Here is a 27160-nt window from a genome sequence, read left to right on the forward strand (position 1 = left end):
CTGCAGTTTGGTTGCGCTCGGCGCACCGTCAAAAAGGCACATGCGCCGCCAAATGCATACTGCGCACGGCCTGCGCCCCCAGTGATAAAGATAGGGGACGCAGGACGCATGGAGCGTCATGCGCCGGTAGGCAGAGCTACCGGCGGAGGCACGGCAGGGGGCGGGGCTTAGCGGCGGCCGTGCGCAGGCCGTCGCTGCGCTCAAAAGCGCTAATGTGAAACTAGCCTTATACATAACAAAAACTTTGAACGTATAAGGCTGTGTGCACCACGTCAGCTTTTTTTCGCGTTTTTACTGGCAAAAACTCTTAAAAATCGCTCAAAAGAAGCATCCCATTCATTTTAATGCATTTTGCACTTTTTGTGCATATTGATGCGTTTTTTTCCGCAAAAAAAACGCTTCGCGGTAAAAAAATGCAGCATGCTCATCAATTTTGTGGAAAAGTCCGCGTTTTTAGCTATTTTCTATGTGTCTGGGGACGCGCGGGAAAAAAAAGCATCAAAACGCACGCTTTTGTGCAAAAAAGCGGAAAACTCGCAAAAACACGCGGAAAAAAACGCACGTTTTCTGGGAAGGAGTACGGTTTTCATGCAGAAATTTTCTGCATACGTGGGAACATAGCCTAAAGGTCACGCCAATAGAAAAAATACCTGCAGCAATGAGAAACAGAAAAGCAGGTCTTAATGCCTATTGGATATACAGACATGGCAGTCTGTACCCTGATGAACTGAATGAGATCTCTGATCTCATATAGATAAATCAATAGATTCCCCCTTTGTCTTGTTTTTTCTTTTTTTTTTTAATTTCTTTGGAAAAGAGGGGAAAATAATTTTTTGAATTTTTTAAAAACTTTTTTTGATTTTTTTTTTTAAATATATTTTTTATTATTTTATTTATTTATGATCTTTAGTACCTGCAGTGCTTCTAGTTTACAGCCTGACCGCTTGCACCAAGAGAAGTGAGGTGTTTAATCAGGCATATGAACAGGTTTTCTTTTTTTCTTTTTTTTGTGGAACATGAACACTGACATGTCTGATTGCCTAAAATTTACAGATATACTGTTTTAACCCTGAAGGAGGGATGATGTTATTTAATATGTACCTGATGAAGGCCTAAATGGCCGAAACGCGTTGTGTTTTTTTTTTTTTAAATGTTTTATTGTTTTTATTGTCTTTTATAAAATTTTGCATTTTACTTATGTGGCGCCCCTGAGGGTTCAGTCGCCACAGAAGTACTGCACCTCCTCCTGAGGTGTGGTACCCCACCATCCAGGTAAGGTGGAGACACCTGACCACACTCCAACACCTGCACCCCACACCACAAAGTAGTGTAGCAAAGCAGTTTCAGCGGCTCCCTGCTTGGAGTATAGCAAAGCACCCCTTGGTGGCTCCCTGCTTGGAACACGAAACATGCTGGGAGGGGGGTGGAGTTAGTTCACATAAAAGAGCTGGAAGAGTTGAGTCAGTCAGTCTTTCATTCAGTCAGTGAGTGAAGATGTAGAAGGATAGAGTGTGAGACAGAGAAGATCCCTGGGAGAGGGATGGAAGAAGGAAGTGCTGCAGCAGGCCACAGTGATCTGGGTCTGCTGGCACAGGAAAGAGACAGAGAAAGGAAACTTGATTCTCCATTGGGAAGAAGGATTAGTATGGAACGTGAGGAGAATAAGAGAACAAGGACCAGGGTTAGAGGAGAACCCTTTTCAAGTTCTAAGCGCAAGGCCGGGGTCCGGTCCCCGAGGTTGTACGGATACTAATGGTCCTGCAGCAGACACCAGAGGAATAGAAGTAATGACCACTTTATTCCCACACAAGACATGGGGGCACAACAGCAACATATTAGTGAGCCAGGACTTAGTAGCAAGGAGTCCCCGAAGCAGTCTACAGCTGTCTGTCGTACAAGTAGAGTTCATAGGAACATCTGACAGGAGGAACTCCAGTGTAACTCAGTACTAGGAGTACTTCACTGAAAGGCGCTATAAGAGGAGACGTTCAGAAAAGGCACATATGTTGGCGGAGTGTTGGAAAGGAGTACTTCATCTTGCCTGGAAGTTGGCTGAGCTCCTGACCCGGAGGACACGGCATGGATGTGGGCACCTGTACCTGCAACAGACTGTGAGTAAAGCTTTGGAACTACATGCCCTGGTGTCCTCCACTTATTCCTGTGCCAACCTGCCCAGTACGGCTGCATCCCTTGCGCCTGACATTACACCATCTAAGTGTCACTTCACCTACACTGCCCTGGGACTACAGCCCTGCCTGTGGAGGGCTATACCATCACTGCTGCACCACACCATCTGTCCCAGAGGATCTGTCTGCAGCGTCGGCTTACATCTCTATTGCCGAACACCACAGGTGGTGTCACAAATCACTCATCATAAGCACACTGAACATTCCCCTTTTACAATGGGCGCCCAGGGCCACGGGCCGGGTCCCAGTTGCCGTGACATCTCCCATTGAAGCTCATCGGGCCCGGTACCGAGTACCCCACAGCCCTGGGTGTGAGGGCATCCCACTTAGGCTACTTTCACACTTGCTTTGTTTTGCAGCGCGTTTTTCCCGCAAAAAAATGCATGGAAAAAACGCATACAAACGCATACAAATGCTGCTTTTTTTCAAGCATTTTTATGAGCATGCATGAAAAAAAACAGTGTTTTTATGCATTTGTATGCGTTTTTAGTGTGTTTTTACCGCGTTTGCGTTTTTTTCCAACATTAGTTGGCCCCTCACACTAACCCAAACCATGACTTTACTAACCCTAACCCTTAACCAAACCATACCCTAACCCTAAACCTTAACCAAATCATACTAACCCTAACCCTTAACCAAACCCTACTAACCCTAACCCAAACCCTAACCCTAAACCCTAACCCTTAACCAAACCATACCCTGACCCTAACCCTTAACCAAACCATACTAACCCTAACCCTTAACCAAACCCTACTAACCCTAACCCAAACCCTAACCCTAAACCCTAACTAACCCTAACCCTTAACCAAACCATACTAACCCTAACCCTAACCCTAAACCCACTTAACTAACCCTAACTCTAACCCAAACCCCTAATTTCCATTGTCTAACCAATGGTCAACAAAAAAACGCATGCGCAAAAAAACGCATACATGAGCATGCCAATGCGCACATATGCGCACCCATAGACTTATAATGGGTGTCTTGCTGTAAAAAAACGCATTGCGCGTGCATGCATTTTTTTGAGGCAAGTGGGACGCCCAAAAAATGCAACAGGATGCATTTTGTGCGCCCGAGCGCACACCACAAAAAAACGCATGCATGTAAAAACGCATACAAACGCATGTGCATGCGCACATAAGCGCATCCCATGCAAAATATAGGGGGAAAAAAGCGCATGCGTTTTTTAGCGCTAAAATACAGCGCAAAAAAACGCAAGTGTGAAACCAGCCTTAGCCAATAAAATATCTGATTTAACATCAGAGATACTCAGTTATTTGGCTATATAACCTTGCTCCAAACTGGGTTAAGGATCCTCTGAAAGAAACGCCCTGAAACTTCTTTATTTGCAATATCATGTGGAGGAAAATTTCTTTCTGGGAAAGGAAAACTATCTCCATGCTATTACAGATGGGCAGCACACCGGTGGAAGGATGACCCTTGTTTGCAAACTTTTCCCAGTGTTGTGCCTCCTTGCACAACCACACCAGGTGAGCAAATTTGAAGTTGTATTTTTCTCACCAAACTGAATTGACTCATCCACTATGCTTAGATAGCGCTCTCCCTATTTTTTCCCCTCTTCCTCTCTTTCCCAGGACCTTATTCACACATGTTTGGAGTATACCACCCTAAGAAACCGGGCCAGATTAGAGTGGTGTTTGACTCCAGTGCTAAGTTTTATGATGTCTCCCTGAATGATGCTCTACTGACAGGACCAGACCTCAATAACAAACTGCTGGGAGTACTTATGCGATTCCGTAAGGATTCCATTGCTTTCATCGCTGACATCCAGAAAATGTTCCATTGTTTCCTTGTGAGAGAGAGAGAGAGACAGGAACTTCCTAAGATTCTTCTGGTACAGAGACAATGATCCTACTAAGGAGGTCACAGAGTATCGCATGAGAGTGCATATCTTTGGCAATAGTCCTTCTCCTGCAGTCACTATTTATGGTCTCAATAGGTCAGCTCAAGAAAGAGAAACAGAATACGGATCAGATGTCAGATAATTTATAGAAAAAGACTTTTATGTTGATGACTGTCTGAAAGCCATGCCTTCAAATGAGACCGCCATCAGTCTTCTCAGTAAAGCCCAAGAGATGCTTGTTTGCTCTAACCTCAGGCTTCACAAGATAACCTCAAACAGCCAAGAACTTATGAAGGCATTTCCTTCACAAGACTTGTATAACGGTCTCAGAGACTTGGACCTAGGGTCAGACCCCACACCAATTCAACGCAGCCTCGGGCTTCTGTGGAATCTATAGTCAGACACTTTTACCTTTCAGGTCAGCCAGGAAGAAAAGCCTTTCATACGCAGAGGTGTCCTGTCTACCATCAACAGCCTGTAAGATCCCTTGGGTTTTGCAGCTCCTGTTACTATATAAAGCAAAGCCATACTAAAGGGGGTTTTACACATAGCAATATTGCTAAAGCGTCACCGATTTTGTGACGCAGCAGCGATATTCCTAGCGATATCGCTACATGTGATACTTACCCCCGACCGGCTCCCCACTGGCTATCGCTAATCGCGTGAGGTCGTCCACGTCCATTTCTCGTCAGCTGCTTTCTGCTGGGCTTCCTGCTGGCGCCGACGAGCGAAGCGTGGATGCGGGCAGGTGGACGTCATCATCGCCGTGTCACTAGTGAGCTGCGTGCCTGTTTCGCAGCTCACTAGTGACCATTTAGCGATGCACCAGCGATCCTGACCGGGTCATATCGTGGTCGGGATCGCTGGTGCATAGCTAAATGTAAAGGGGGCTTTAGAGACTTAACTAGGGAAACATCTGACTGGGATGCACCTCTGCCACCTGATAAGAGAATCCAGTGGGAGGTATGGAAGTAACCTTTAGCAGCCCTCTCCAACCTGAATGTTCCAAGACCATACACCCCTGTGCTGTCTACAGAAATACAAAGCCAAAGACTGTACGTATTTGCAGATGCTTCTGTCAAAGCAATTGCTGCTGTTGCCTATCTCAAAACTGTGGACTCCAAATGTCAGAGCCACATTGGATTTGTTATAGGGAAGGCCAAACTTGCTCCACAGCCAGAGCACACTATACCCAGCTAAGAGCTTTGTGCTGCAGTCTTAGCAGTTGAATTAGCAGAGTTCATCGCATCCAAGATAGACATTGACCTGACACAAGCCATGTTCTACTCAGACAGCAAAGTAGTCCTGGGATACATCCACAATGAAACTAGATGATTCTACATTTATGTCAACAACAGAGTGCTATGAATTAGGAGATCAATTTATATTATCCAAAACAGTGGCATTACATTCCCACGGACCAAAATCCTGCAGATCACGCAACTAGAGCAGTTGACGCAAGTTGACTAGGAAGTACAACATGGCTCTCAGGACTCTCTTGGCTGTATCTCTGATCAGTCTTCTCCTTGTTTGATATGAAAGTTTAGAGGGACGGTGGGGTCTTGGTAGATTTGCAGTGGTATGATAGTCCCTCCATTTCAATATGATCGCTTACGTAGTTCTCCTTGGGATGTTTAAAGTTTTGGAAATAATTTTGCATCCAAATCTGGCTTTAAACTTCTCCACAATAGTATCAAGGACCTGCCTGTTGTGTTCCTTGGTCTTCATGATGCTCTCTGTGCTTCAAACAGAACCCTAAGACTATCACAGAGCAGGTGCATTTATATGGAGGCTTGATTACACACAGGTGGAATATATTTATCATCATTAGTCATTTAGGACAACATTAGATCATTCAGAGATCCATAATAAACTTCTGGAGTGAGTTTGCTGCACTGAAAGTAAAGGGGCCGAATAATATTGCGCGCCCCACTTTTCAGTTTTTGAATTTCCACAAAAATTTAAAATAACCAATAAATTTCGTTCAACTTTACAATTGTGGTCCACTTGTTGTTTCTTCACCAAAAATTTACATTTGGTATCTTTATGTTTGAAGCATGATATGTGGGAAAAGGTTGAAAAGTTCCAGGGGGCCAAATACTTTCGCAAGGCACTGTATATCCATAGATATTTCCATAGATATATCCATAGATATTTTCATAGATCTATCCATAGATATTTCCATAGATATATCCATTGATATATCCATTGATATTTTCATAGATATATCCAAAGATATTTCCATAGATATATCTGTAGATATTTCCATAGATATTGTAAGGTAGCGCTGTCATTCAAGGTTGGGGACACTCGCTTGGCAGCCAAATAATCAGATCCGGCACGGGTTTTCCATAAAACAAGAACAGTCCATACGGTTTATTCAGGCATCATAAACCATGACCAGCAACATAAAGTTCATCTAAACAGCATAGCGTCCATGGCAGAGCTCCACTCTGTTTATCCTGTAGTCATACAGGTTGTGCAATGTCCAGCACACAGGCTCTCGAGCCTCACAGTTATGTCCCCTGTCAGGGTTACCTCATGGCTGCTTCATACTCCACACTTCAGACTTCTATTCCCTCCAGGGAACTATCAGGCACTTGCAGCCATTAAACACAGCCACTCCACATTCTGTCGGGCAGGAAGCCCCATCTCCCAGCGGGACCTACCACAACGGACCAACCGGGTCCCAGCATTCACCCCATGTAACCTACCCTGGCCACCTTATAAGGTCCGTAGCCACGCCCACTGGGTCACATGGCTATGACCTCATCACAGGTCCTTCACACTCACATAGTCTTTTACTACCAGCGTTTTCAGACTCATCCCTGGGTGGATTTGTAGGTAGCTTCTCCCTAACACATTGGCATGAAAGATCAGCTCTGCGGATCAGCACATAATCAAGCCTTCATCTCAAGGCCACCCACCTTGAGATACAATACGATCATTCAGCATCCTACTCCTATCAGGACACTGGACATGCTTATACGTCTGTCCTGGGACACCCACACAGCGCCCCCTAGCGGACACAGTGGTCACTACACCACAATATATCCATAGATATTTCCATAGATATATCTATATATATTTCCATAGATCTATCCATCGATATTTCCATACATATTTCCATAGATATCTATGGAAATATATATGGATATACTGTATCTATGGATATATTTTCACAGATGTATGTATGTATAGATATATTCATAGATATATCTATAGATATTTCCATAGATATATCCATCGATATTTCCATAGATATTTCTATAGATTTTTCAGTAGATATATCTATAGACATATCCATAGATATATCTAAAGATATATAGCCATATATATTTTAAAGAAATGGAAAAAAAAAATGGCGTGGGCTCCCGCGCAATTTTCTGCACCAGAGGGGGAAGTCAGAATAGTAATGAAAACACTATAGACGCTAGGATGGCAGCTGGACCTCAAAAAAAAAAAAAAACTAGAACCAGCAATGATCTAGAAATTCTTGAGGTTAACAGTGGACTCGGTGGAGCAGGAGTATCACCTCCCAGAGGAAGACAAGGGAGATAAAAAAGCAGAAATAGTTCTGAGAAGGACCATGTTGATGTTGGGGTCCCTCACCTCTGACATACCAGCAGTGAAATGGGCCTAGTTCCACACAAGGGAACGGTAAGGGTGTGTGATAGAGAGCAACCGGGAACTTCAGGGACGGTTAGAGCAAAAGCTCACCCTCCTGGACTCTGTACTCCAGTCACTCAGGTGGTGGTTACAGATAGTCCTCCCCGAGAGGAATACCCTGCACACACACACACACTGCCTCCAAAGTGGTCACAATGGACGCTAGTCCTTGGGGGTGGGGAGCCCACCTAGGTCACCGGCCCTTCTTGGATGAGCGTGACTGCTTACAAAAGTAAACACATTATGGCTCCAGGATCCCTGGGCCCAGGAGGAAAGAAATCTATCCTCAAACAATTGAGAACTAACAATCGAAAAAACATCATAGGAGTTGTTACCACACTTAAAGAGGACACCACGTGAGAGTCCTATCAGACAACCAAGCGGTGGTTGCATCTGTAAACCACCAGGGAGACACCCGTTCTCAGTCTTTGATACAGATAGTCACCAGCCCTTTTTAGGCTGAAGGTGACTGCTATGGTCAAAGGGCCTCCACTAAGCAGCTTGAGGCCAGATCATGACTCTAGCAGAACATCAGTCCCTCTCATTACCGACCCTGCATATCCGAAGTAGAGACAACCTGAAGGCAGACTGTCTGAGCAGGAACCACTTGAGGCAAGGAGAATGGTACCTAAAAGAATCCATTTCTCAATGGATAGTGCACATTTGGGAAAACCCAGTATAAGATCTCTCCGCCTCAAAAAAGCCAACAGGAAGGTTCAGAAATTCTGCGCCCTAAGTCCAGCAGACAGACCATGGACAGTAGACACCTTCAGGATAAAGTGGAGATCAGGTCTCCTGTACGCCTTCCCTCCAATATGCCTCATACCAGTGGTTTTGAGGAACATCAGGGAGGTCAGAGCCAGAGTGTTCATAATAGCTCCCTTTTTGGCCAAAAAGAGTGATATCAGTGACAGAGGTCTAGGACCTTCCAACACAGCGTCCCTTCAATCACCCTCAGAGATCCAGGCTGCAGTCGACAACCTGAAATTTAAAAGGTCACTACTAGAGAAAAAGGGATTCTCAGCAGCGTTAATATCCACCTTACTCAGTAGCAGGAAACCAGTGACTACAAAAATTTTTAGGAGGATATGTAAAAAATTCTTATCCCCTCAGACCCAATACGGGAAGGGAAAGTCCCGATAGTGGCAATACTGGAATTTCTGCAGAAAGGTTTAGGATTGGGGTTAGCTGTCAGTACCCTCAAAGTAAACGTCTCAGCCCTGGCAGCCTTGTTCAACTGCGACCAGGCAAACAATAGGTGGGTGGCCAGGTTTGTCCAGGCCTGTACTAAAGCTGACGCTGTCACGTCCTCTACTCCTCCTCCTTGGGATCTGTTTGAACCATCAAAACACAACATTAGATAAGGATTCTAACATTAAACAGCCTTATTAATAGCGCGCACATCGGTCAATAGGTTGAGCATTTACTCGCATTATCAATTAGACCCTCCCTACACTCAGGCCATAGACAATAGAGTTGTGTTAAAATTAGATCCAGCATACCTTCCCAAGGTGATGTCAAAATATCATAGGGCTCAGGAGATAATCTTATCATCTCTTTTGTCCTGATCCTAACTACCAGAAGGAGGAGAGGCTTCATTGCCTAGATATGAGGAGATGTCTCCTGCAGTATTTAGAGGTAACGAGACCTTGGAGAAAACAGAGGTCCTTAATTGTCTCATTCCAAGGGGCAAGGAAGAGCCTTAAAAGCCTCTAAACAGACTATAGCTAGATGAGTGAAAAAGGCCGTTATGCTAACATATAGCAGTGTAGGCAAGGCTATTCCAGAAGGTATAAAGCCCACTCCACGAGGGCCATGATGACGCCCTGGACGGAGAGAGCAGACGCTCCCATAGACCAAACCTGTGAGGCGGCCTCTTGGTCCGCTCCAGCATTATAGGTTAAACCTATTTGCTACCTCTGATCTCACATTTGGGAGATGAGTGTTACAAGCAGTGATCCCTCCCTAAGAGAATACAAATATCTGTAACTCTCTCGTGGTGCCGTCATGTAGAATGGAAAAACATGGGTATTACATACCTGGTAATGTGTTTTTTCATGAGACATGATGGCACCCTTATATTCCCTCCCTATTGATCACATCATTATTTGGGTGCATTATTAGCATTATACACTCCCTTGGGTGTCAGAAATTTAGTAGTGTAAAGGATGTATTATTTATATGTACAATAACCTGCGGAGTTCCTCTCATGCTCTGTAAAACAACTGATGCGGAGAGAGGGGCCGCCCCTTTTATCTTGAAGGTTTCCTGTCCTCATTGGGTGGATCCCCTCTCTCGTGGTGCCGTCATGTCTCATGAAAAAACACATTACCAGGTATGTAATACCTGTGTTTTTGCTATATTAATATAACAATCTGGTGGACTTCAAAAACATAATGAATTCATAACAATGTCCCAAATATTAGTGGAACTTCAAAACAATTAAAGACAACATACCTACACATAAATAAATGTGAAGGTGCACAAATTACGAATTAAAGCCATTGATCAAAGGGATTTGGTTACACATGGAGGGGATCTCGGCAAGGCCTTGGACCAATTGGAATGCCATTGGATAAATCGCTTAAACACGCTTAGTTCCTTTGGCCTGAATGAAAACATAGGTTATTCAGCTTTTTTTGTAATGAGCATCTTTTTATGAGTGGGTGTCTGTCTGATTATTATGTGGGGGGTATATAATATGGTTTTTATGATTTTAACACTTTTTTTTTTCATTGTAGTATATTTTTATCCTATTTTGGGCCCTTAGGATTCCTGGGATTCGGCATTGATACCATGAAAGCACTGAGGGTGCCTTGGACGAGAGAGGAAACATATTATCTTTCATTGGACCTTAGGAAATTGGACATGAACATACTAGGATTTATCAGCATAGTGCCAATATTGTTTTTAGAGCTCACTTTTATTTAGCTTTTTAGTCTATTGAGTCCTTTTTATTGTATGGTATTCTATAATATTATCTTTGACAATGATTTATAAAAAAGGTTATGTGCACTTCATAAAGCTCTGTCACTTTAATAGGTGTAGGTATAAATAATAAAGACACTAAGTTTTTGAATTTTTTTGATCATCAATTAAATGGATGGAATTCACTTATTATTAAGCACGTTTTATAGATGCACTGTCACTTTGCACTGTCACTTTAACCCCTTACCTACAATTGACGTAATATTCCGTCCATGTGACCATGGACCTAATTACCATGGACGGAATATTACGTCATCGCGATCAGCGGCGCCCACGTGGTGAGCGCCGCTGATCGCGGCCGAGTGTCAGCTAATTATCATAGCTGACACCCGGCACAATGTGTCAGGGGCGGTCACGGACCGCCCCCGACACGTTAACCCCTTGCACACCGCGATCAAACGCGATCGCGGTGTACCGGGGGTTAAAGGGAAGCATCGGCAGGGAGGGGGCTCCCTCCGTGCTTCCCTGAGCCCCCCACGGCAGCGCAATGTGCAGCGCTGCTGCGGGGGACTCCCTTCCTCCAGGCCCCCGAATCCAAGATGGCGACGGGGGCCTGAGGAAGCTGGCTTCCTCAGTGCCTGCAAAGCGCAGGCATGAGGAAGTCTGCAGCAGTGCCTGTGACAGATCGCTGATCTGTCACAGTGATCTGTGATGTGACAGATCAGCGATCTGTCACAGGACAGTGATGTCCCACCTGGGACAAGGTAATAAAGTAAAAAAAAAAAAAAAAAAAAGTGTTAAAAATAATTTAAAAAAAATCGCTAAATAAATTAGTTAAAAAAAAAAAAATATTCCCCAATAAATCCATTTTTTGAAAATAAAAAAAAAACAAAACAATAAAAGTACACATATTTGGTATCGCCGCGTCCGTAATGACCTGCCCTATAAAACTGTCCCATTAGTTAACCCCTTTAGCGAACCCCTTAAAAAATAAAAATAAAAAACGAAGCAAAAAATAATGATTTATTATCATACCACCGAACAAAAAGTGCAATAACGCGCGATCAAAAAGACGCATATAAATATCCATGGTACCGCTGAAAACGTCATCTTGTCCCGCAAAAAACGAGCCACCATACAGCAAAAAATAAAAAAGTTATAGCTCGCAGAATAAAGCGATACAAAAATAATTATTTTTTATATAAAATTGTTTTCATTGCAAAAAACCGACAAAACATAAAAAAACGACCTAAATGAGGTATCGCTGTAACCGTACTGACCCGAAGAATAAAAACGCGTTATCAATTTTACCGCACGCGGAACGGTGTAAACGCACCCCCCAAAAGAAATTCATGAAAAGCTGGTTTTTGTTCATTCTGCATCCCAAAAATCGGAATAAAAAGCGATCAAAAAATGTCACGTGCCCGAAAATGGTACCAATAAAAACGACAACTCGTCCCGCAAAAAATAAGACCTCACATGACTCGGTGGGTCAAAATATGGAAAAATTATAGCTCACAATATGTGGTGATGCAAAAACTATTTTTACAATAAAAAGCGTCTTTTAGCGTGCGACAGCCGCCAAACATAAAAACCGCCATAAATCGTAAATCAAACCCCCCGTTATCACCCCCTTAGTTAGAGAAAAATAATAAAACTAAAAGAAAATGTATTTATTTCCATTTTCCCGCTAGGGTTAGGGTTAGGGTAGGGTTAGGGCTAGGGTTAGGGTTAGGGCTAGGGTTAGGGCTAGGGTTAAGGCTAGGGTTAGGGTTAGGGCTAGGGTTAGGGCTAGGGTTAGGGTTAGGGATAGGGTTAGGGCTAGGGCTCAGATTAGGGTTAGGGGTGTGTTGAGGTTAGGGTTGGAGTTATAATTGGGGGTTTCCACTGTTTGGGCACATCAGGTGCTCTCCAAAGGCAACATGGCGTCTGATCTCAATTCCAGCCAATTCTGCGTTGAAAAAGTCAAATGGTGCTCCTTCCCTTCCAAGCTCTGCCATGTGCCCAAACAGTGTTTTACCCCCACATGTAGAGTATCAGCCTACTCAGGACAAATTACAAAACAACTTTTGGGGTCCAATTTCTCCTGTTACCCTTAGGAAAATAAAAAATTGGGGGCAAAAATATAATTTTGCGGAAAAAAATGTTTTTTTTATTTTCACGCCCAGGCGTTATAAACTTCTGTGAAGCACTTGGGGGTTCAAAGTGCTCTCCACACATCTAGATAAGCTCCGTGGGGGGTCTAGTTTCCAAAATGGGGTCACTTGTGGGGAGTTTCAATAGTTTAGGTACATCAGGGGCTCTCCAAACGCACATGACACCCGCATACCAATCCATCAAAGTCTGCATTCCAAAACGTCACTACTTCCCTTCCGAGCCCCGACGTGTGCCCATACAGTAGTTTTCTCCCACATATGAGATATCAGCGTACTCAGGACAAATTGGACAACAACTTTTGGGGTCCAATTTCTCCTGTTACCCTTGGGAAAATAAAAAAAATGGGGACTAAAAGATGATGTTTGTTGAAAAAATACGATATTTTTATTTTCACGCCAGGTCGTTATAAACTTCTGTGAAGCACTGGGGGGTTCAAAGTGCTCACCACACATCTAGATAAGTTCATTAGGGGGTCTAGTTTCCAAAATGGGGTCACTTGTGGGGGGTTTCCACTGTTTAGGTACATCAGGGGCTCTCCAAACGCAACATGACACCCGCAGACCATTCCATCAAAGTCTGCATTCCAAAACGTCACTACTTCCCTTCCGAGCTCCGACGTGTGCCCATACAGTAGTTTTCTCCCACATATGAGGTATCAGCGTACTCAGGACAAATTGGACAACAACTTTTGGGGTCCAATTTCTCCTGTTACCCTTGGGAAAATAAAAAAATGGGGACTAAAAGATCATGTTTGTGGAAAAAATACGATTTTTTTATTTTCACGCCCGGTCGTTATAAACTTCTGTGAAGCACTGGGGGGTTCAAAGTGCTCACCACACATCTAGATAAGTTCATTAGGGGGTCTAGTTTCCAAAATGGGGTCACTTGTGGGGGGTTTCCACTGTTTAGGTACATCAGGGGCTCTCCAAACGCAACATGACACCCGCAGACCATTCCATCAAAGTCTGCATTCCAAAACGTCACTACTTCCCTTCCGAGCCCCGACGTGTGCCCATACAGTAGTTTTCTCCCACATATGAGGTATCAGCGTACTCAGGACAAATTGGACAACAACTTTTGGGGTCCAATTTCTCCTGTTACCCTTGGGAAAATAAAAAAATGGGGACTAAAAGATCATGTTTGTGGAAAAAATACGATTTTTTTATTTTCATGCCCGGACGTTATAAACTTCAGTGAAGCACTGGGGGGTTCAAAGTGCTCACCACACATCTAGATAAGTTCCTTGGGGGGTCTAGTTTCCAAAATGGTGTCATTTGTGGGGGGTTTCTACTGTTTTGGTACATCAGGGGCTTTCCTAATGCGACATGGTGTCCGATCTCAATTCCAGCCAAAAACGTCAAATGGCGCTGCTTCCCTTCCGAGCTCTGCCATACGCCCAAATAGTGGTTTACACCCACATGTGGGGTATCAGCGTACTCAGGATAAATTGCACAATATCTTTTAGGGTCCTGTTACTTTTGGAAAAATAAGAATTGAGGGTGAAAAGATCATTTTTGTGGAAAAAATATGATTTTTTAATTGTACTGCTGTACGTTATAAACTTCTGTGAAGCCCTTGGGGGTTCAAAGTTCTCACCACACATCTAGATAAGTTCCTTGGGGGGTCTAGATTCCAAAATGGTGTCATTTGTGGGGGGTTTCCACTGTTTTGGTACATCAGGGGTTTTCCAATCGCGACATGGTGTCCGATCTCAATTCTAGCCAAAAACGTCAAATGGCGCTGCTTCCCTTCCGAGCTCTGTTATGCGCCCAAATAGTCATTTACACCCACATATGGGGTATCAGCGTACTCAGGACAAATTGCACAATAACTTTTAGGGTCCTGTTACCCTTGGAAAAATAAAAATTGTGGGTGAAAAGATCATTTTTGTGGAAAAAATATGATTTTTTAATTGTACCGCTGTACGTTATAAACTTCTGTGAAGCCCTTGTGGGTTCAAAGTTCTCACCACATATCTAGATAAGTTCCTTGGGGGGTCTAGTTTCCAAAATGAGGTCACTTGGGGGGGTTTCCACTGTTTAGGTACATCAGGGGCTCGCCAAACGTGACATGGCGTCCGATCTGAATTCCAGCCAATTTTGCATTGAAAAAGTCAAACGGCGCTCCTTCCATTCTGAGCTCTGCCATGCGCCGAAACAGTGGTTCCCCCCCACATATCAGGTATCAGCGTAGTCAGGACAAATTGCACAATAACTTTTGCAGTCCAATTTCTCCTGTTACCCTTGGTAAAATAAAGAAAATTGAACCTGAAGTATTTTTTTTGTGAAAAAAAGTTAAATGTTCATTTTTTTTTTAATATTCAAAAAATTCCTGTGACGCACCTAAAGGGTTAATAAACTTCTTGAATGTGGTTTTAAGCACCTTGAGGGGTGCAGTTTTTAGAATGGTGTCACTTTTGGGTATTTTCTATCATATAGACCCCTCAAAGTGGCTTCAAATGTGAAGTGGTCCCTAAAAATAAAATGGTGTTGCAAAAATGAGAAATCGCTGGTCAATTTTTAACCCTTATAACTTCCTAGCAAAAAAAAATTTTGGTTGCAAAATTGTGCTGATGTAAAGTAAACATGTGGGAAATGTTATGTATTAAGTTTTTTGTGTGCCGTATCGCTGTGATTTAAGGGCATAAAAATTCAAATTTGGAAAATTGCGAAATTTTCAAAATTTTCGCCAAATTTCCATTTTTTTCACAAATAAACGCAAGTTATTTGAATGCAATTTTACCACTAACATGAAGTACAATATGTCACGAGAAAACAATGTCAGAATCACCAGGATCCATGAAAGCGTTCCAGAGTTATGACCTCATAAAGGTACAGTGGTCAGAATTGTAAAAATTGGCCCGGTAGTTAACGTGCAAACCACCCTTGGTAGTGAAGGGGTTAATAAATAAGATTTTCAATTCTGCTTATTTGGACTGTAATATGGTCTTATTAAAAAGAAATTAACTATTATTTTATTGAATTTTCTTGTCTATCACTAATAATTTATTGGGGTCACCGAGCACTTTGGCACTTGACGGTGAAAAGTCACCCACAGCACTATATTTTATTAAACAGTGTTAATTATTTTAGGTATAATATATTTTATTAGTATTATAATACATTATATATTTTATCAACACTTTATTTAATTATTAGAAATTTATCCTGGGGATTTATTCTCCAGGGTATATTAAAAAGGGCTCTTTTCGCTCTGTCCTTAATTATGCACTGTCACTTTAATATAAGACACTGGTCCGTATTGCACCGAATCATATGTTATACACTCTTTTAGCACCATAGCACTTTTTTGTACATATTGTTTGCTTCTCCTCATCCCCTGGTTGCCTTTCTGCCCAGTTTCGGAGTCTGTATATAGCGGTACTGTCTTTATCCTTGCCTGTAGCCTCCACTGCTGCGCATGCGTGCCCTTCCAGACCTCTGACACTTCCTGGAGTGCTCTTACACTGACACGCAGACGGATGTTTGTGGTTCATTGAGCGTTGCCAGGAAGTATGTCATCGACAGGAGGGCTGGCGCGCTATGTGCTATAGACAGCAAGCGACTGGACCTCTTTCCCTCCATCATCAGCGCTGATTGGTGAGCGCATCCTTTAAAGACACGGTCGCCCGACACCCTGACACGCCCACAGAAAAAGCTGGTGGCGAAACGCACGTCTGGGTGAGGGGACACCTTAGCATACCTAGGGTGGCAGCTTCATAAAGCAGGTAATAAGAATGATTCAGATGGATGACAATGGCTGACTAATGGGCAGATAATAATGTAAGTAGCCGGTTGTTCCATTGATAGTGTAAGGTTCGGCCAAGACCGTAGTCGTGGCCGAGGACTCCAGGGCAACTGAGTCCTGGCTTCCCCTCACATAGATATGACAGTTTTTTGTCAGCATACCTGTCACTTTCTCCAGCTCCCCCTCAGGGCTGGGCTTTCTGTTATGCGCTGGATGCACATTCTCCTCAGATGATGTAGAACAAACAGAGTCACAGTCCTGTTCAATACTTGAACAATCAACTTTACTGTATCCTTTACACAGCACATACATATTCACTCCAGCATCAGCATCAAGGTTGGCAATGGACATTTTCTCCTCTGTCCCTGTCTTTCCCTCTCTCCCACTAAGCTCGCTTTCTGGGACGAACCGTGCACTCCGGTCTTTCAGCATCAACTCTGCTCAGCTTTACTCCAGTAGGGGACCTTCTTAGCCGTTTAGTCCTGGTCTCAAAAATATCCACAGAAATAAGCAGCCACATTCTGAGTGACCTGCCCATACTGCTTAGTCTTCTTCTGGCAACTGTAGACCCACTAATTCTGAACTGTCTGCACTTCTCCTGGTGTTACTCCCCAATGAGATACTGGCCCGAATTCTGTATGACTGAGATCTTGACTTTAACGTTATGGAGCCAAATTCCAGATGCTCCCTGGCTTAACAGCTGTTAACCCCTCCTACTTTAACTATTTACAAGCTGAGCATCTCTAACCCCATCTAGTGGGCAAACTAGGGTACTACACTTTCCCTATCTATATAACAGTGTTCAGTGTTAAATACATATAACAGATACAATAAATAGACATTTACATGGCATGTACAATAAATATGAATAACTCCTTTGTGTTCCTTACAATAAAAAAACAGACAAACACATAGAAAAAATATTTTAAAAAAGGCACCAATAAAAAATAAACAAAAAACAGGCAACTAGAGACAAAAATGCACAAAGGCAATGTTGAATCGGTCCCACAGACCATTTTTAACTTTGCACAAAATACATGAAACACATGCACCATTTTGAAAAATTTGATGAAAAAATGTCAACAAATACTTCAAGACGAAAAAAGAAAAGTGACTGAAAAAAAACCCTCAAATGATGAATTAGGTCTTACTTGAATAATATGAAAATCAATGGTCTGGTACTTTTGAGTACATCTTTCTTTAGATATAATTATGATGCATGTCTTTATTAACATCAGGAAAGTTTAGATTTTTAACATTAGATAGGGTTCACTTGTAAAAGATTTGTTTAAGTATCTGGGACTGTCCCCTAACAACTGAAATGGGGATTGAAATAAACTTTGCACATGCTACTTAAACAAACCCTATTCCGATGTACTGGGTGAATTTTCAGGCTCTAAGATCTCAGTCATGTGTGAATACACTAACATTAGATTGTTACAGCATAATTTACCTGGCCTTTTCCACTTTCAATGCCAGTGTCAGGTGTTATGGACATAAGCTCTGAAGGTTCTACTGTTGCAGTTTCAATCCCATTTTCTTTGTTGTTTAATTCTACAAAAAATATAAGTAATATATTGTCAAGTCCCACAACTTGGAAATCATACAGCATTGTATTGCATTTTTCCATTGCTATGCAATAAAGTTTGTCTTGTCTCCTTATCTGCATCCTTAGCTCTGATGTCAATAACCCCTCTCCTCTTCTTCCTCATTGTTACCTACTGCAGTTGTTACAGCTAAGGCCCCTTTCACACATCAGTTTTTTGCCATCAGTCACAATCTGTCGTTTTTTGAAAAAAAATGGATCTGTCGAATGATGCCGCTGGATCCGGTTTTTTTTCATAGACTTGTATTAACGACGGATTGCGACGGATGGCCTCACGTTTCGTACGTCATTCGCCGGATCCGTCGAAAATTTTTTGTCCGGCGACTGGACACGATGAACAAAGCAACATTTTTTGTGTCTGTCAAAAAATTGGACAGCGTCATTTGCTAGACTGAATGCCTATGGGCGCAGGATCCGTTGTCATCCGTCTTATTGACACCTCTTCATTATTAACCTGGCTTAATGTCACCTTTCAATAGCAGGTGACATTAACCCATAATTATTAACCCATGAGCCACCGCTAAAGGCCATGGGAAAAAAGAGGCTAAGTGCCAGAAAAGGCGGATCTTATAGATGCGCCTTTTCTGGGGTGGCTGGGGGCAGATTTTTTTAGCCGGGGGGGCAAAAACAATGGTCCCTCTCTAGGCTATTAATATCTGCCCTCACTCAATGGCTTTCTCTCTCTGGCGGAGAAAATTGCGCGGGAGCCCACACAATTTTTTTCTGCGATTATAGCCTTAAATTTAACACCTAGAGTTCCAAATCTTTCCTAGCACAAACTACTAAATTGATTAAACACTGACATATATAAATCGTTTTGATATGACATGGTTTACTATATGTAAACCATGTGACATATCATGTCGGGTTAGGGAATGATTTTACAGAAGCCGGCAATTGATTTAGCAGCTATTATGCTATGTAGAACTCTATGAACTATAAATTATACAGTCATATGTTAAAGTTTGAGCACCCCTATTAATGTTAACCTTTTTTCTTTATAACAATTTTGGTTTTTGCAACAGCTATTTCAGTTTCATATATTTAATAACTGATGGACTCAGTTATATTTCTGGATTCAAATGAGGTTTATTGTACTAACAGAAAATGTGCAATCTGCATTTAAACAAAATTTGACCGGTGCAAAAGTATGGACACCGCAACATAAAAGTGACATTAATATTTCGCAGATCCTCCTTTTGCAAAAATAACAGCCTCTAGTCGCTTCCTGTAGCTATTAATGAGTTCCTGGATCCTGGATGAAGGTATTTGTGACCATTCCTGTTTACAAAACAATTCCAGTTCAGTTAAGTTTGATGGTCACCAAGCATGGACAGCCCGCTTCAAATCATCCCACAGATGTTCAATGATATTCAGGTCTGGGGACTGGGATGGCCATTCCAGAATATTGTAATTGTTCCTCTGCATGAATGACTGAGTAGATTTGGAGCGGTGTTTTGGATCATTGTCTTGCTGAAATATCCATCCCCTGCGTAACTTCAACTTCGTCACTGATTCTTGCACATTATTGTCAAGAATCTGCTGATACTGATTTGAATCCATGCGACCCTCAACTTTAACAAGATTCCCGGTGCTGGCATTGGCCACACAGCCCCAAAGCATGATGGAACCTCCACCAAATTTTACTGTGGGTAGCAAGTGTTTTTCTTGGAATGCTGTGTTTTTTAGCCTCCATGCATAACGTCTTTTTGTATGACCAAACAACTCAATCTTTGTTTCATCAGTCCACAGGACCTTCTTCCAAAATGTAACTGGCTTGTCCAAATGTGCTTTTGCATACCTCAGGCGACACTGTTTGTGGCGTGCTTGCAGAATCGGCTTCTTTTGCATCACTCTCCCATACAGCTTCTCCTTGTGCAAAGTGCGCTGTATTGTTGACCAATGCACAGTGACACCATCTGCAGCAAGATGATGCTGCAGGTCTTTGGAGGTGGTCTGTGGATTGTCCTTGACTCCTCTCACCATTCTTCTTCTCTGCCTTTCTGATATTTTTCTTGGCCTGCCACTTCTGGGCTTAACAAGAACTGTACCTGTGTTCTTCCATTTCTTTACTATGTTCCTCACAGTGGAAACTGACAGGTTAAATCTCTGAGACAACTTTTTGTATCCTTCCCCTGAAAAGCTATGTTGAATAATCTTTGTTTTCAGATCATTTGAGGGTTGTTTTGAGGAGCCCATGATGCCACTCTTCATAGGAGAATCAAATAGGAGAACTACTTGCAAGTGGCCACCTTAAATATCTTTTCTCATGATTTGATACACCTGGCTATGAAGTTCAAAGCTCAATGAGGTTACAAAACCAATTTAGTGCTTCAGGAAGTCAGTAAAAAGTAGTTAGGAGTGTTCAAATCAAGAAAATGATAAGGGTGACCATACTTTTGCACCGGTCAAATTTTGTTTAAATGCAGATTGCACATTTTCTGTTAGTACAATAAACCTCATTTGAATCCAGAAATATAACTGAGTCCATCAGTTATTAGATATATGAAACTGAAATAGCTGTTGCAAAAACCTAAATTGTTATAAAGAAAAAAGGTTAACATTAATAGGGGTGCCCAAACTTTAACATATGACTGTTTATCTTGTTTCCATCTATAATAGATGTACTTAATGATTTTTTACTTAAAAAGGAGAAATACAGCATTTAACAAACATAGTTTGCGCTTCATTTATGAATTTGGCAAAATCCAACACCTCAAAAAATGAAATGATTAGAATGACTTAAGAAAGTGAAGAGTTGGCCTTAGGATGTTGTTATACATTTGAAAAATAGGAGATTGATGATTGGTTGATGTTTGTACCTTGCGTCTTTTCTATATTACTTGCATGACTTGTCTGTTCTAACAGCTGAGCAATGCCAGAGTATTCCAATTCTTCAACGTGGCTTGAGACTGTAGGAGGTGCCTTCACTGCTCCATTTATTGCTTTTGGCTGAAAGAGAATAATTAGTTATGGATCTTTTCCTCGCAATGTTCTAAAACAATGGAAAACAGTTCCCAGATATTTCATACCATTTGGCAAAGTTTATCAGGCTTAATAATTAAAAGATTAATTGTCTTATTAAAATATGCACTATTGTACAGTACTGCAGCTTGAAGAGCTAGCTAGAATTTCTAATTGTTTTTTGACTAGTACGCCATCTTCTGCATGAAATTACCGTATTTTTCCGACTAGAAGATGCACTTTTTCCCCAAAAAAATTGGAAGGAAAAAGGGAGGTGCAGACTTACTGGGGGGTTACGGCAGTGGTGTAGCAGCAGAACTGGTGGCAGCAGAGGTGTCGAAGCTGAGGCTCGGTGTGGATGGTGCAGAGTGCACCTGAGCAGGGTTCCTTCCTCAAGATGCTGGTGGCAGAAATGTGGCGACGCTATGGCCTGGTGTCTATGGCGAGCAGAGCCGAGTGCATCACCGGTTTCCCTGCGGCCATCTTCCTGAAGCCAAGGCCGCGCATGCGAAGATTAAGATCTTGGCGGCCATTTTACTGAAGCTGAGGGCCTCAGAGACCTCAATCTGCGCACACGCGGCCTCAGAAAGATGGCCACCGAGAAACCGATGATGCACTCGGCTCTGCTTAACATGGGCACCAGGCTGTGGCGTCGCCACATTTCTGCCGCCGGCATCCTGAGGAAGCGACCCTGCTCCATGCTCTGCCTCACCACCGACACTGGACCTGCAGCATTGCACCCCGGGACTGCAGCATTGCCCCACTTCTGCTGCCGACGGCTACTTGATGAAGGGACAATGCCTCCTATGACCTCGCTCTACCACCACCGGCACTCAGGTAACATACCTTAAATTTGGACAATAAGATGGACCCCCATCTTATAAAAATCTTTTTCCACCCCAAAATTTGGGGTGTGTCTAAAGGGGGCTTTACACATAGCGATATCGCTAGTAATATCGCTAAAGCGTCACCGATTTTGTGACACAGCAGCGATATTGCTAGCGATATCGCTACATGTGATACTTACCTCCGACCGGCTCCCCCGCTGGCTATCGCTGATCGCACAAAATCGGCCTGGTCCATTTCTCATCGTCGGCTTCCTGCTGGTGCCAACGAGCGAGCCATGGACGCGGGCGGGAGGACGTCTTCATCGCCGCGTCTGAAAGGTGAGTACAACCGCCGACTGCTGCTGCATCGCTAGTGAGATCTGCCTGTTTGGCAGCTCACTAGCGACCATTTAGTGATGCACCAGCGATCCTGACCGGGTCGTATCGTGGTCAGGATCGCTGATGCATCGCTAACTGTAAAGGGGCCTTTATAGTCCAAAAAATACGGTACTCAACAGCAATCATTTTTCCATGTGTTTGGTCAGGCACTCCATAGAGCCCATTTGGGTAAATAAACAAAACAACTCCACACATTTCAACAATGTCATTCTTTTATGAAATCACTCCTTTGCTTTAACTATTAGGGTCTGTTAGGGTCTGTGCACACTGCGTCTTTTAAACTCTTGTGAACCTGCAGAGATTTTAAATCAGAGAACATTTCAGGAAACTCTAACGTTTCCTTTTAATTCTTGAAGTGTCTTTTATCTTGTTTTTCCTGTCGTTTCCCGAGTGTTTTTCCAATGATTTTGGTCGTCGGTATTTTTGGGGAGATTTTCCTTTGGTTTTTGTGACATCTTTTAGTACTTGTATTCATTTTTTTCAGCAAAAAACAACTGCAGAATGTTCCATGAAATGTCTGGGCATCTTCAATGCCTCATTTGGGCTTTCCTATTGACTTGTATTGTAAAGTATAGAGGATCTTCCAAGCAGAAAACGCCTGAAGAATGATCAGGTAACTTTTTTTTTTAATTGCTTGGTGCTTTTAGAAACGTGAAGCCGCTAAAAGATGTTAAGAAGCCCGAGCATGTGAACAGCAAGTCACTGTTATTTAGAGATGCACGTGTTCAGTCTTTTCAGCATTTTCTTTTTTTCTTTTGTTTTTTTTTCCTACAGCAGAAGCTGCCTGAATAAGACATCATGTGCACATCATCTGCCCAGTCGAACTGTGCCTATATGTGATGTATGATCCCTATGAGATATTGATTCACCGCCCTGTATAACGTGCCAGCATCTGCTGTTATCGTTATGGTTACCTCAGGGCTTTACTGGGCATGCGTGAGACTTGTAAATCTCACGAGACTTTGACTCGCAACGGACGCCTGTGATAATGTTGACAAATTGCACTATGGTTACCTACCAGATTGCAGTGCGTCTGCGCGGGACTGTACAATAAGATGCTGATCTATAGTTATAATACACAACCTATGCACGGGCTGCTTTAAGTCCATGAGACTTAATTTCTATCAAACGCCGCCCCCTTTTTTCACATTAATATGTGTATATTAGCCATTGTTTTCTGCAACGTAGCAGAGAATATGACAGTGTTCACATCTCTGTCTAGCCTCTATTGCTTTAGTTATATGTTCAGCCGATTTGTGCCTACATGTTATGTATGGGCCCTATGATATCTTGGTTTATCGCCGTGTATGATGTGTTAGCATTTGGTCGTATTGCTATGGTTACCTTAGGGCTTTCCTGCGCATGTGTGAAATCTGTAAATCTCGCGAGATCTTGACTTAAAATTAACGCCGCTTTGCATTTTTGTGATGGCGCTTATAAATAGCGCTATGGTTACCTGCCTGATGGTGGTGCGCATGCGCGTGACATCTGGCTCTCATGGGATTTCGACCTGTATCTTGGTGTTTGTTTGTCATGATGCGACGGCGCCTGCGCAGTACACTTGAAACTCATGACGGCATATCCGCCTACCTGCGCGTCTGCACGCCTCTAGCTGCCACCTGGCAAGGATTTATTATTGATTATTTTGACTTAAATAGCTGCTCTACTAAGCAACATTAGCACTCACCTTGAGAAAGACACCTGTGGTTTCGGAACGCGTGGGTCACTGTACCCCGCTGTGGCTGCTGGCTCCTTACACAGACATTGGGGCGACTTTGACTGAACTCTTTGACTGTTCTGCTCCTGGGTGATGTATTGCACTCCAGTCTGGGGTCTGGAACTATTGCACTTTATGAGCTCTTCTATTTTTTGAGCTTTAGTTGCTTTGTCAAATAGGTGATCTCACTCCATGAGGAGTTCCATTTGTTACCCAGGTTTTTCTGTTTCCATCAGGCATTTACCAAACACTGCTGGGTTCTTATCAGGGATTATTGATTGGTTTTCCTTGCTGTTTGTTATACATTCAGCATATTATATTACTACAGGGTTATAACAATTTGTCCAGTCATTTTTTCCCTTTTTTTCTTTCTATTGCTCCCACTGGATTGTCTGTATTACATGGAGCTTCATTAATAGCTTGATTGATCCATATTTAGTGCCATTATATTTTGCAGCCAGCGGTGTACATGCTGATTAGTTTGTTTTTAATTGTTTTTAATGTGTGGTGTTTTTTGTTGCTTTTGTGCAATCAATAAAAATTTGTATTTTCATATAATTGTTTCATGCGTGGTGATCCCACATATATGCAGAGTCTTTCTTCTTTTTTTGTTTAAAGACATCATGTGCACTTACCCTTATGCCCTGTGCACAAGTTAAGTATTTGGTGGAGTTTTCTTCACCTCAGTATTTGTAGGCTAAAACCAGGAGTGGGTGAAAATACAGAAGTGGTGACGTGTATCTATTATACTTTTCTTCTGACTGTTCCATTCCTGGTTCTGACTTACAAATACTGTGGTAAAAAAAAAGAACTTACCAAATACTAAGGCTGTGTGCACACGCTGCGGATTCCGCTGCGTTTCCGCAGCGGTTTTGGCCGCTGCGGACACGCAGCAGTTTTAGCTGCGGTGTACAGTACCATTCATTTGAATGGGAAAAAAAAACCGCTGTGCCGACGCTGCGGAAAAAACAGGCGGATTTGCTGCGGTTTTGAATCCGCAGAAAGAATTGCATGTCAATTCTTTCTGCGGAAACCGCTGCGGGTTCCTATCTCCACCATTGTGGAGATAGTGAATCCGCAGGACCAAACCGCAGGCAAAACCGCAGATAATCCGCAGGTCTTTGGACCTGCGGATTATCTGCGGTTTTTGCAAAATCCGTGCGGATTAATCCGCAGCGGATTCCGCAGCGTGTGCACGTACCCTTAAAGATGCAGAGGCAGTAGATTTTTTTTTTTTTTAACAAAAAGCAGCTGAAAAAAGAGAACATGGTCTAAAAAAATTTAGCTAAGAAAAAATGTACTTACTGTTTGATTTTGCTTTTTTATATACTCTTGATGACAACCTTTTGAAAGTTAAAATGTCCACAAAAATATACAGTATATAAAAAGACATCCCAGATGATATTACTCTTTATTATTATTATTAATAAATTGTTTTTTATTAGATTTCCAGATTTTGTACTTTATATTTACTGAGTGCACCTCTGTGCCTTTACTTTATACAAAGCTCCTTCTCTGCATTCGGCCAGCCAGTGACTTTCTATGTAATACTAGTAAGATCATGCTTTCATCACCTTTGTTGGATGTTCTTAAATGATCAGCAGGGCCTGCATTAGCGGCAGGCAGACCAGGCAGCTGCCTAGGCCCCCCATTCCCCCAGGGCCCCTGTGAGGGATCTCACTGGGGAAGGGGGCATCAACTTCACTCACCTCGGGGGAGGGGAGAGAAGGACCCGTAGGGATCAGCTCTCTTGCACCACCACTTGCTCCAGGTCAGTAAGGGAACTACACCGAGGGCACATAGTCGCCGAAAAGGCTTCCATTATAGGTACGAGTTAGTGGGGTGCTCCCAGTGAGGGGGGTATATATCACCAGTCCAGGCTGTGGATATATATTTAAACCTCCCGGCTGTTACTGCCAGAGTTCCTCACTAAAACAATATGGAATTCTAGCACCAGTTCCTCGTTTGACATAAGCCCTGTCCGACAACAGGCTTATATTGGGTCAGAAACCAACCCGGGTAGCGTACAATTGACCAACCGAGCGTGCGGACATGGTGATTCGTGAATCAAGATAAAAGAGCAGCCCAAGATTAATTTTATATTTAATCGCCGAAAAGGCGCACTAGAAATATACTGGTACATATTTACAAGGACAATATACAGGTATACAGTCACTAGTGGAGTACAAAGGTACATAGCATGTAACCACAGGGAGGCGCTGATGGATCACAGGTCCAAATCTTAGTTATAGGCTTTCCTGGCTGCGTCAGCTAACGTATCCTCTATTAGGAAAACTAAGTCGTAAAATGAGGGTCTGCCTTATATCTCCCGGGCTGTTCCCTCCCACATTCTGCTGCCTCTCCTGGGCTGGGCTGAGTTCCTCCTCCCATGCCTGAGAATATGATTTTCTGCCCAGAATCATTGATGGCCCATAACTTTCCGCCAGAAGCTCTGAATGGATTTTGCAGAGACTAAATATGCCTACCGTATGTACTTCCTGTTAGCTATGCTTTATAAACCTTTATGCTGGGTTCTGGAGGTGGCTAAATAATTCCGATAATGTGCTCAGCTAGGCTTAGAGATATTGAATTCTGTTATTATAGGTCATTTTCCAGATTCAATACCCCAGAGCCTGCTGTGACTTGTTGTACGCACTGTCTACTTGTGCTTCAGTCACACACATAGGGATCTAGTTTACTGTGAAGCTGCAGGGAGCTCATATCTTGGTGTTAATTGCTAGTTGCCAGAGCTTCAAAGAGTTTCTTATTAGCTCTTTTAATTAAATATAAACATTGCATGACTTTTTATATCCTTGGGGAATGTCAAGGGAGGGGGCTGTGTGGTCTGAAGCAAGTATTTTTGGTCCAAACTTATATTGATGGGAAATTCCATCAGAAATCAAAATGATAACATTTTCCCATATCTCACAGGCCCCCAGCCAGTGGCTTACCACTAATAGCGGCACATCAAGCAGCTGCTATGGGGCATATGAGTCAGGGGGCCCGCTTTCCGCCAGCACCGACTCCCCCCCCTGCATTCAACTATACCGGGGTCTATGACACCGGTACAGTTCAAAGCAATGATGGAGGAGAAAG

The 27160-nt window shown here is 42.8% G+C and overlaps 1 protein-coding gene across 4 annotated transcripts in view; it reads right to left on the bottom strand.

Moving 5' to 3' along the window:
* Positions 1–27160, bottom strand: part of COL15A1 (collagen type XV alpha 1 chain) — a 1161047-nt gene that overhangs the window by 652981 nt on the left and 480906 nt on the right. For all 4 annotated transcript variants that reach the window (XM_073587711.1, XM_073587710.1, XM_073587708.1 and 1 more), the window contains 2 exons: positions 20980–21109; positions 18005–18105 (listed from right to left, as the gene is read on the bottom strand). In XM_073587711.1, coding sequence (XP_073443812.1) covers positions 18005–18105; positions 20980–21109 — 231 coding nt within the window. The remainder of the gene's footprint in view (positions 1–18004; positions 18106–20979; positions 21110–27160) is intronic.

This window comes from Dendrobates tinctorius, unplaced genomic scaffold, assembly GCF_039654945.1.
Source record: "Dendrobates tinctorius isolate UK_male_01 unplaced genomic scaffold, ASM3965494v1 ptg000102l, whole genome shotgun sequence".
NCBI lineage: Eukaryota > Metazoa > Chordata > Amphibia > Anura > Dendrobatidae > Dendrobates > Dendrobates tinctorius.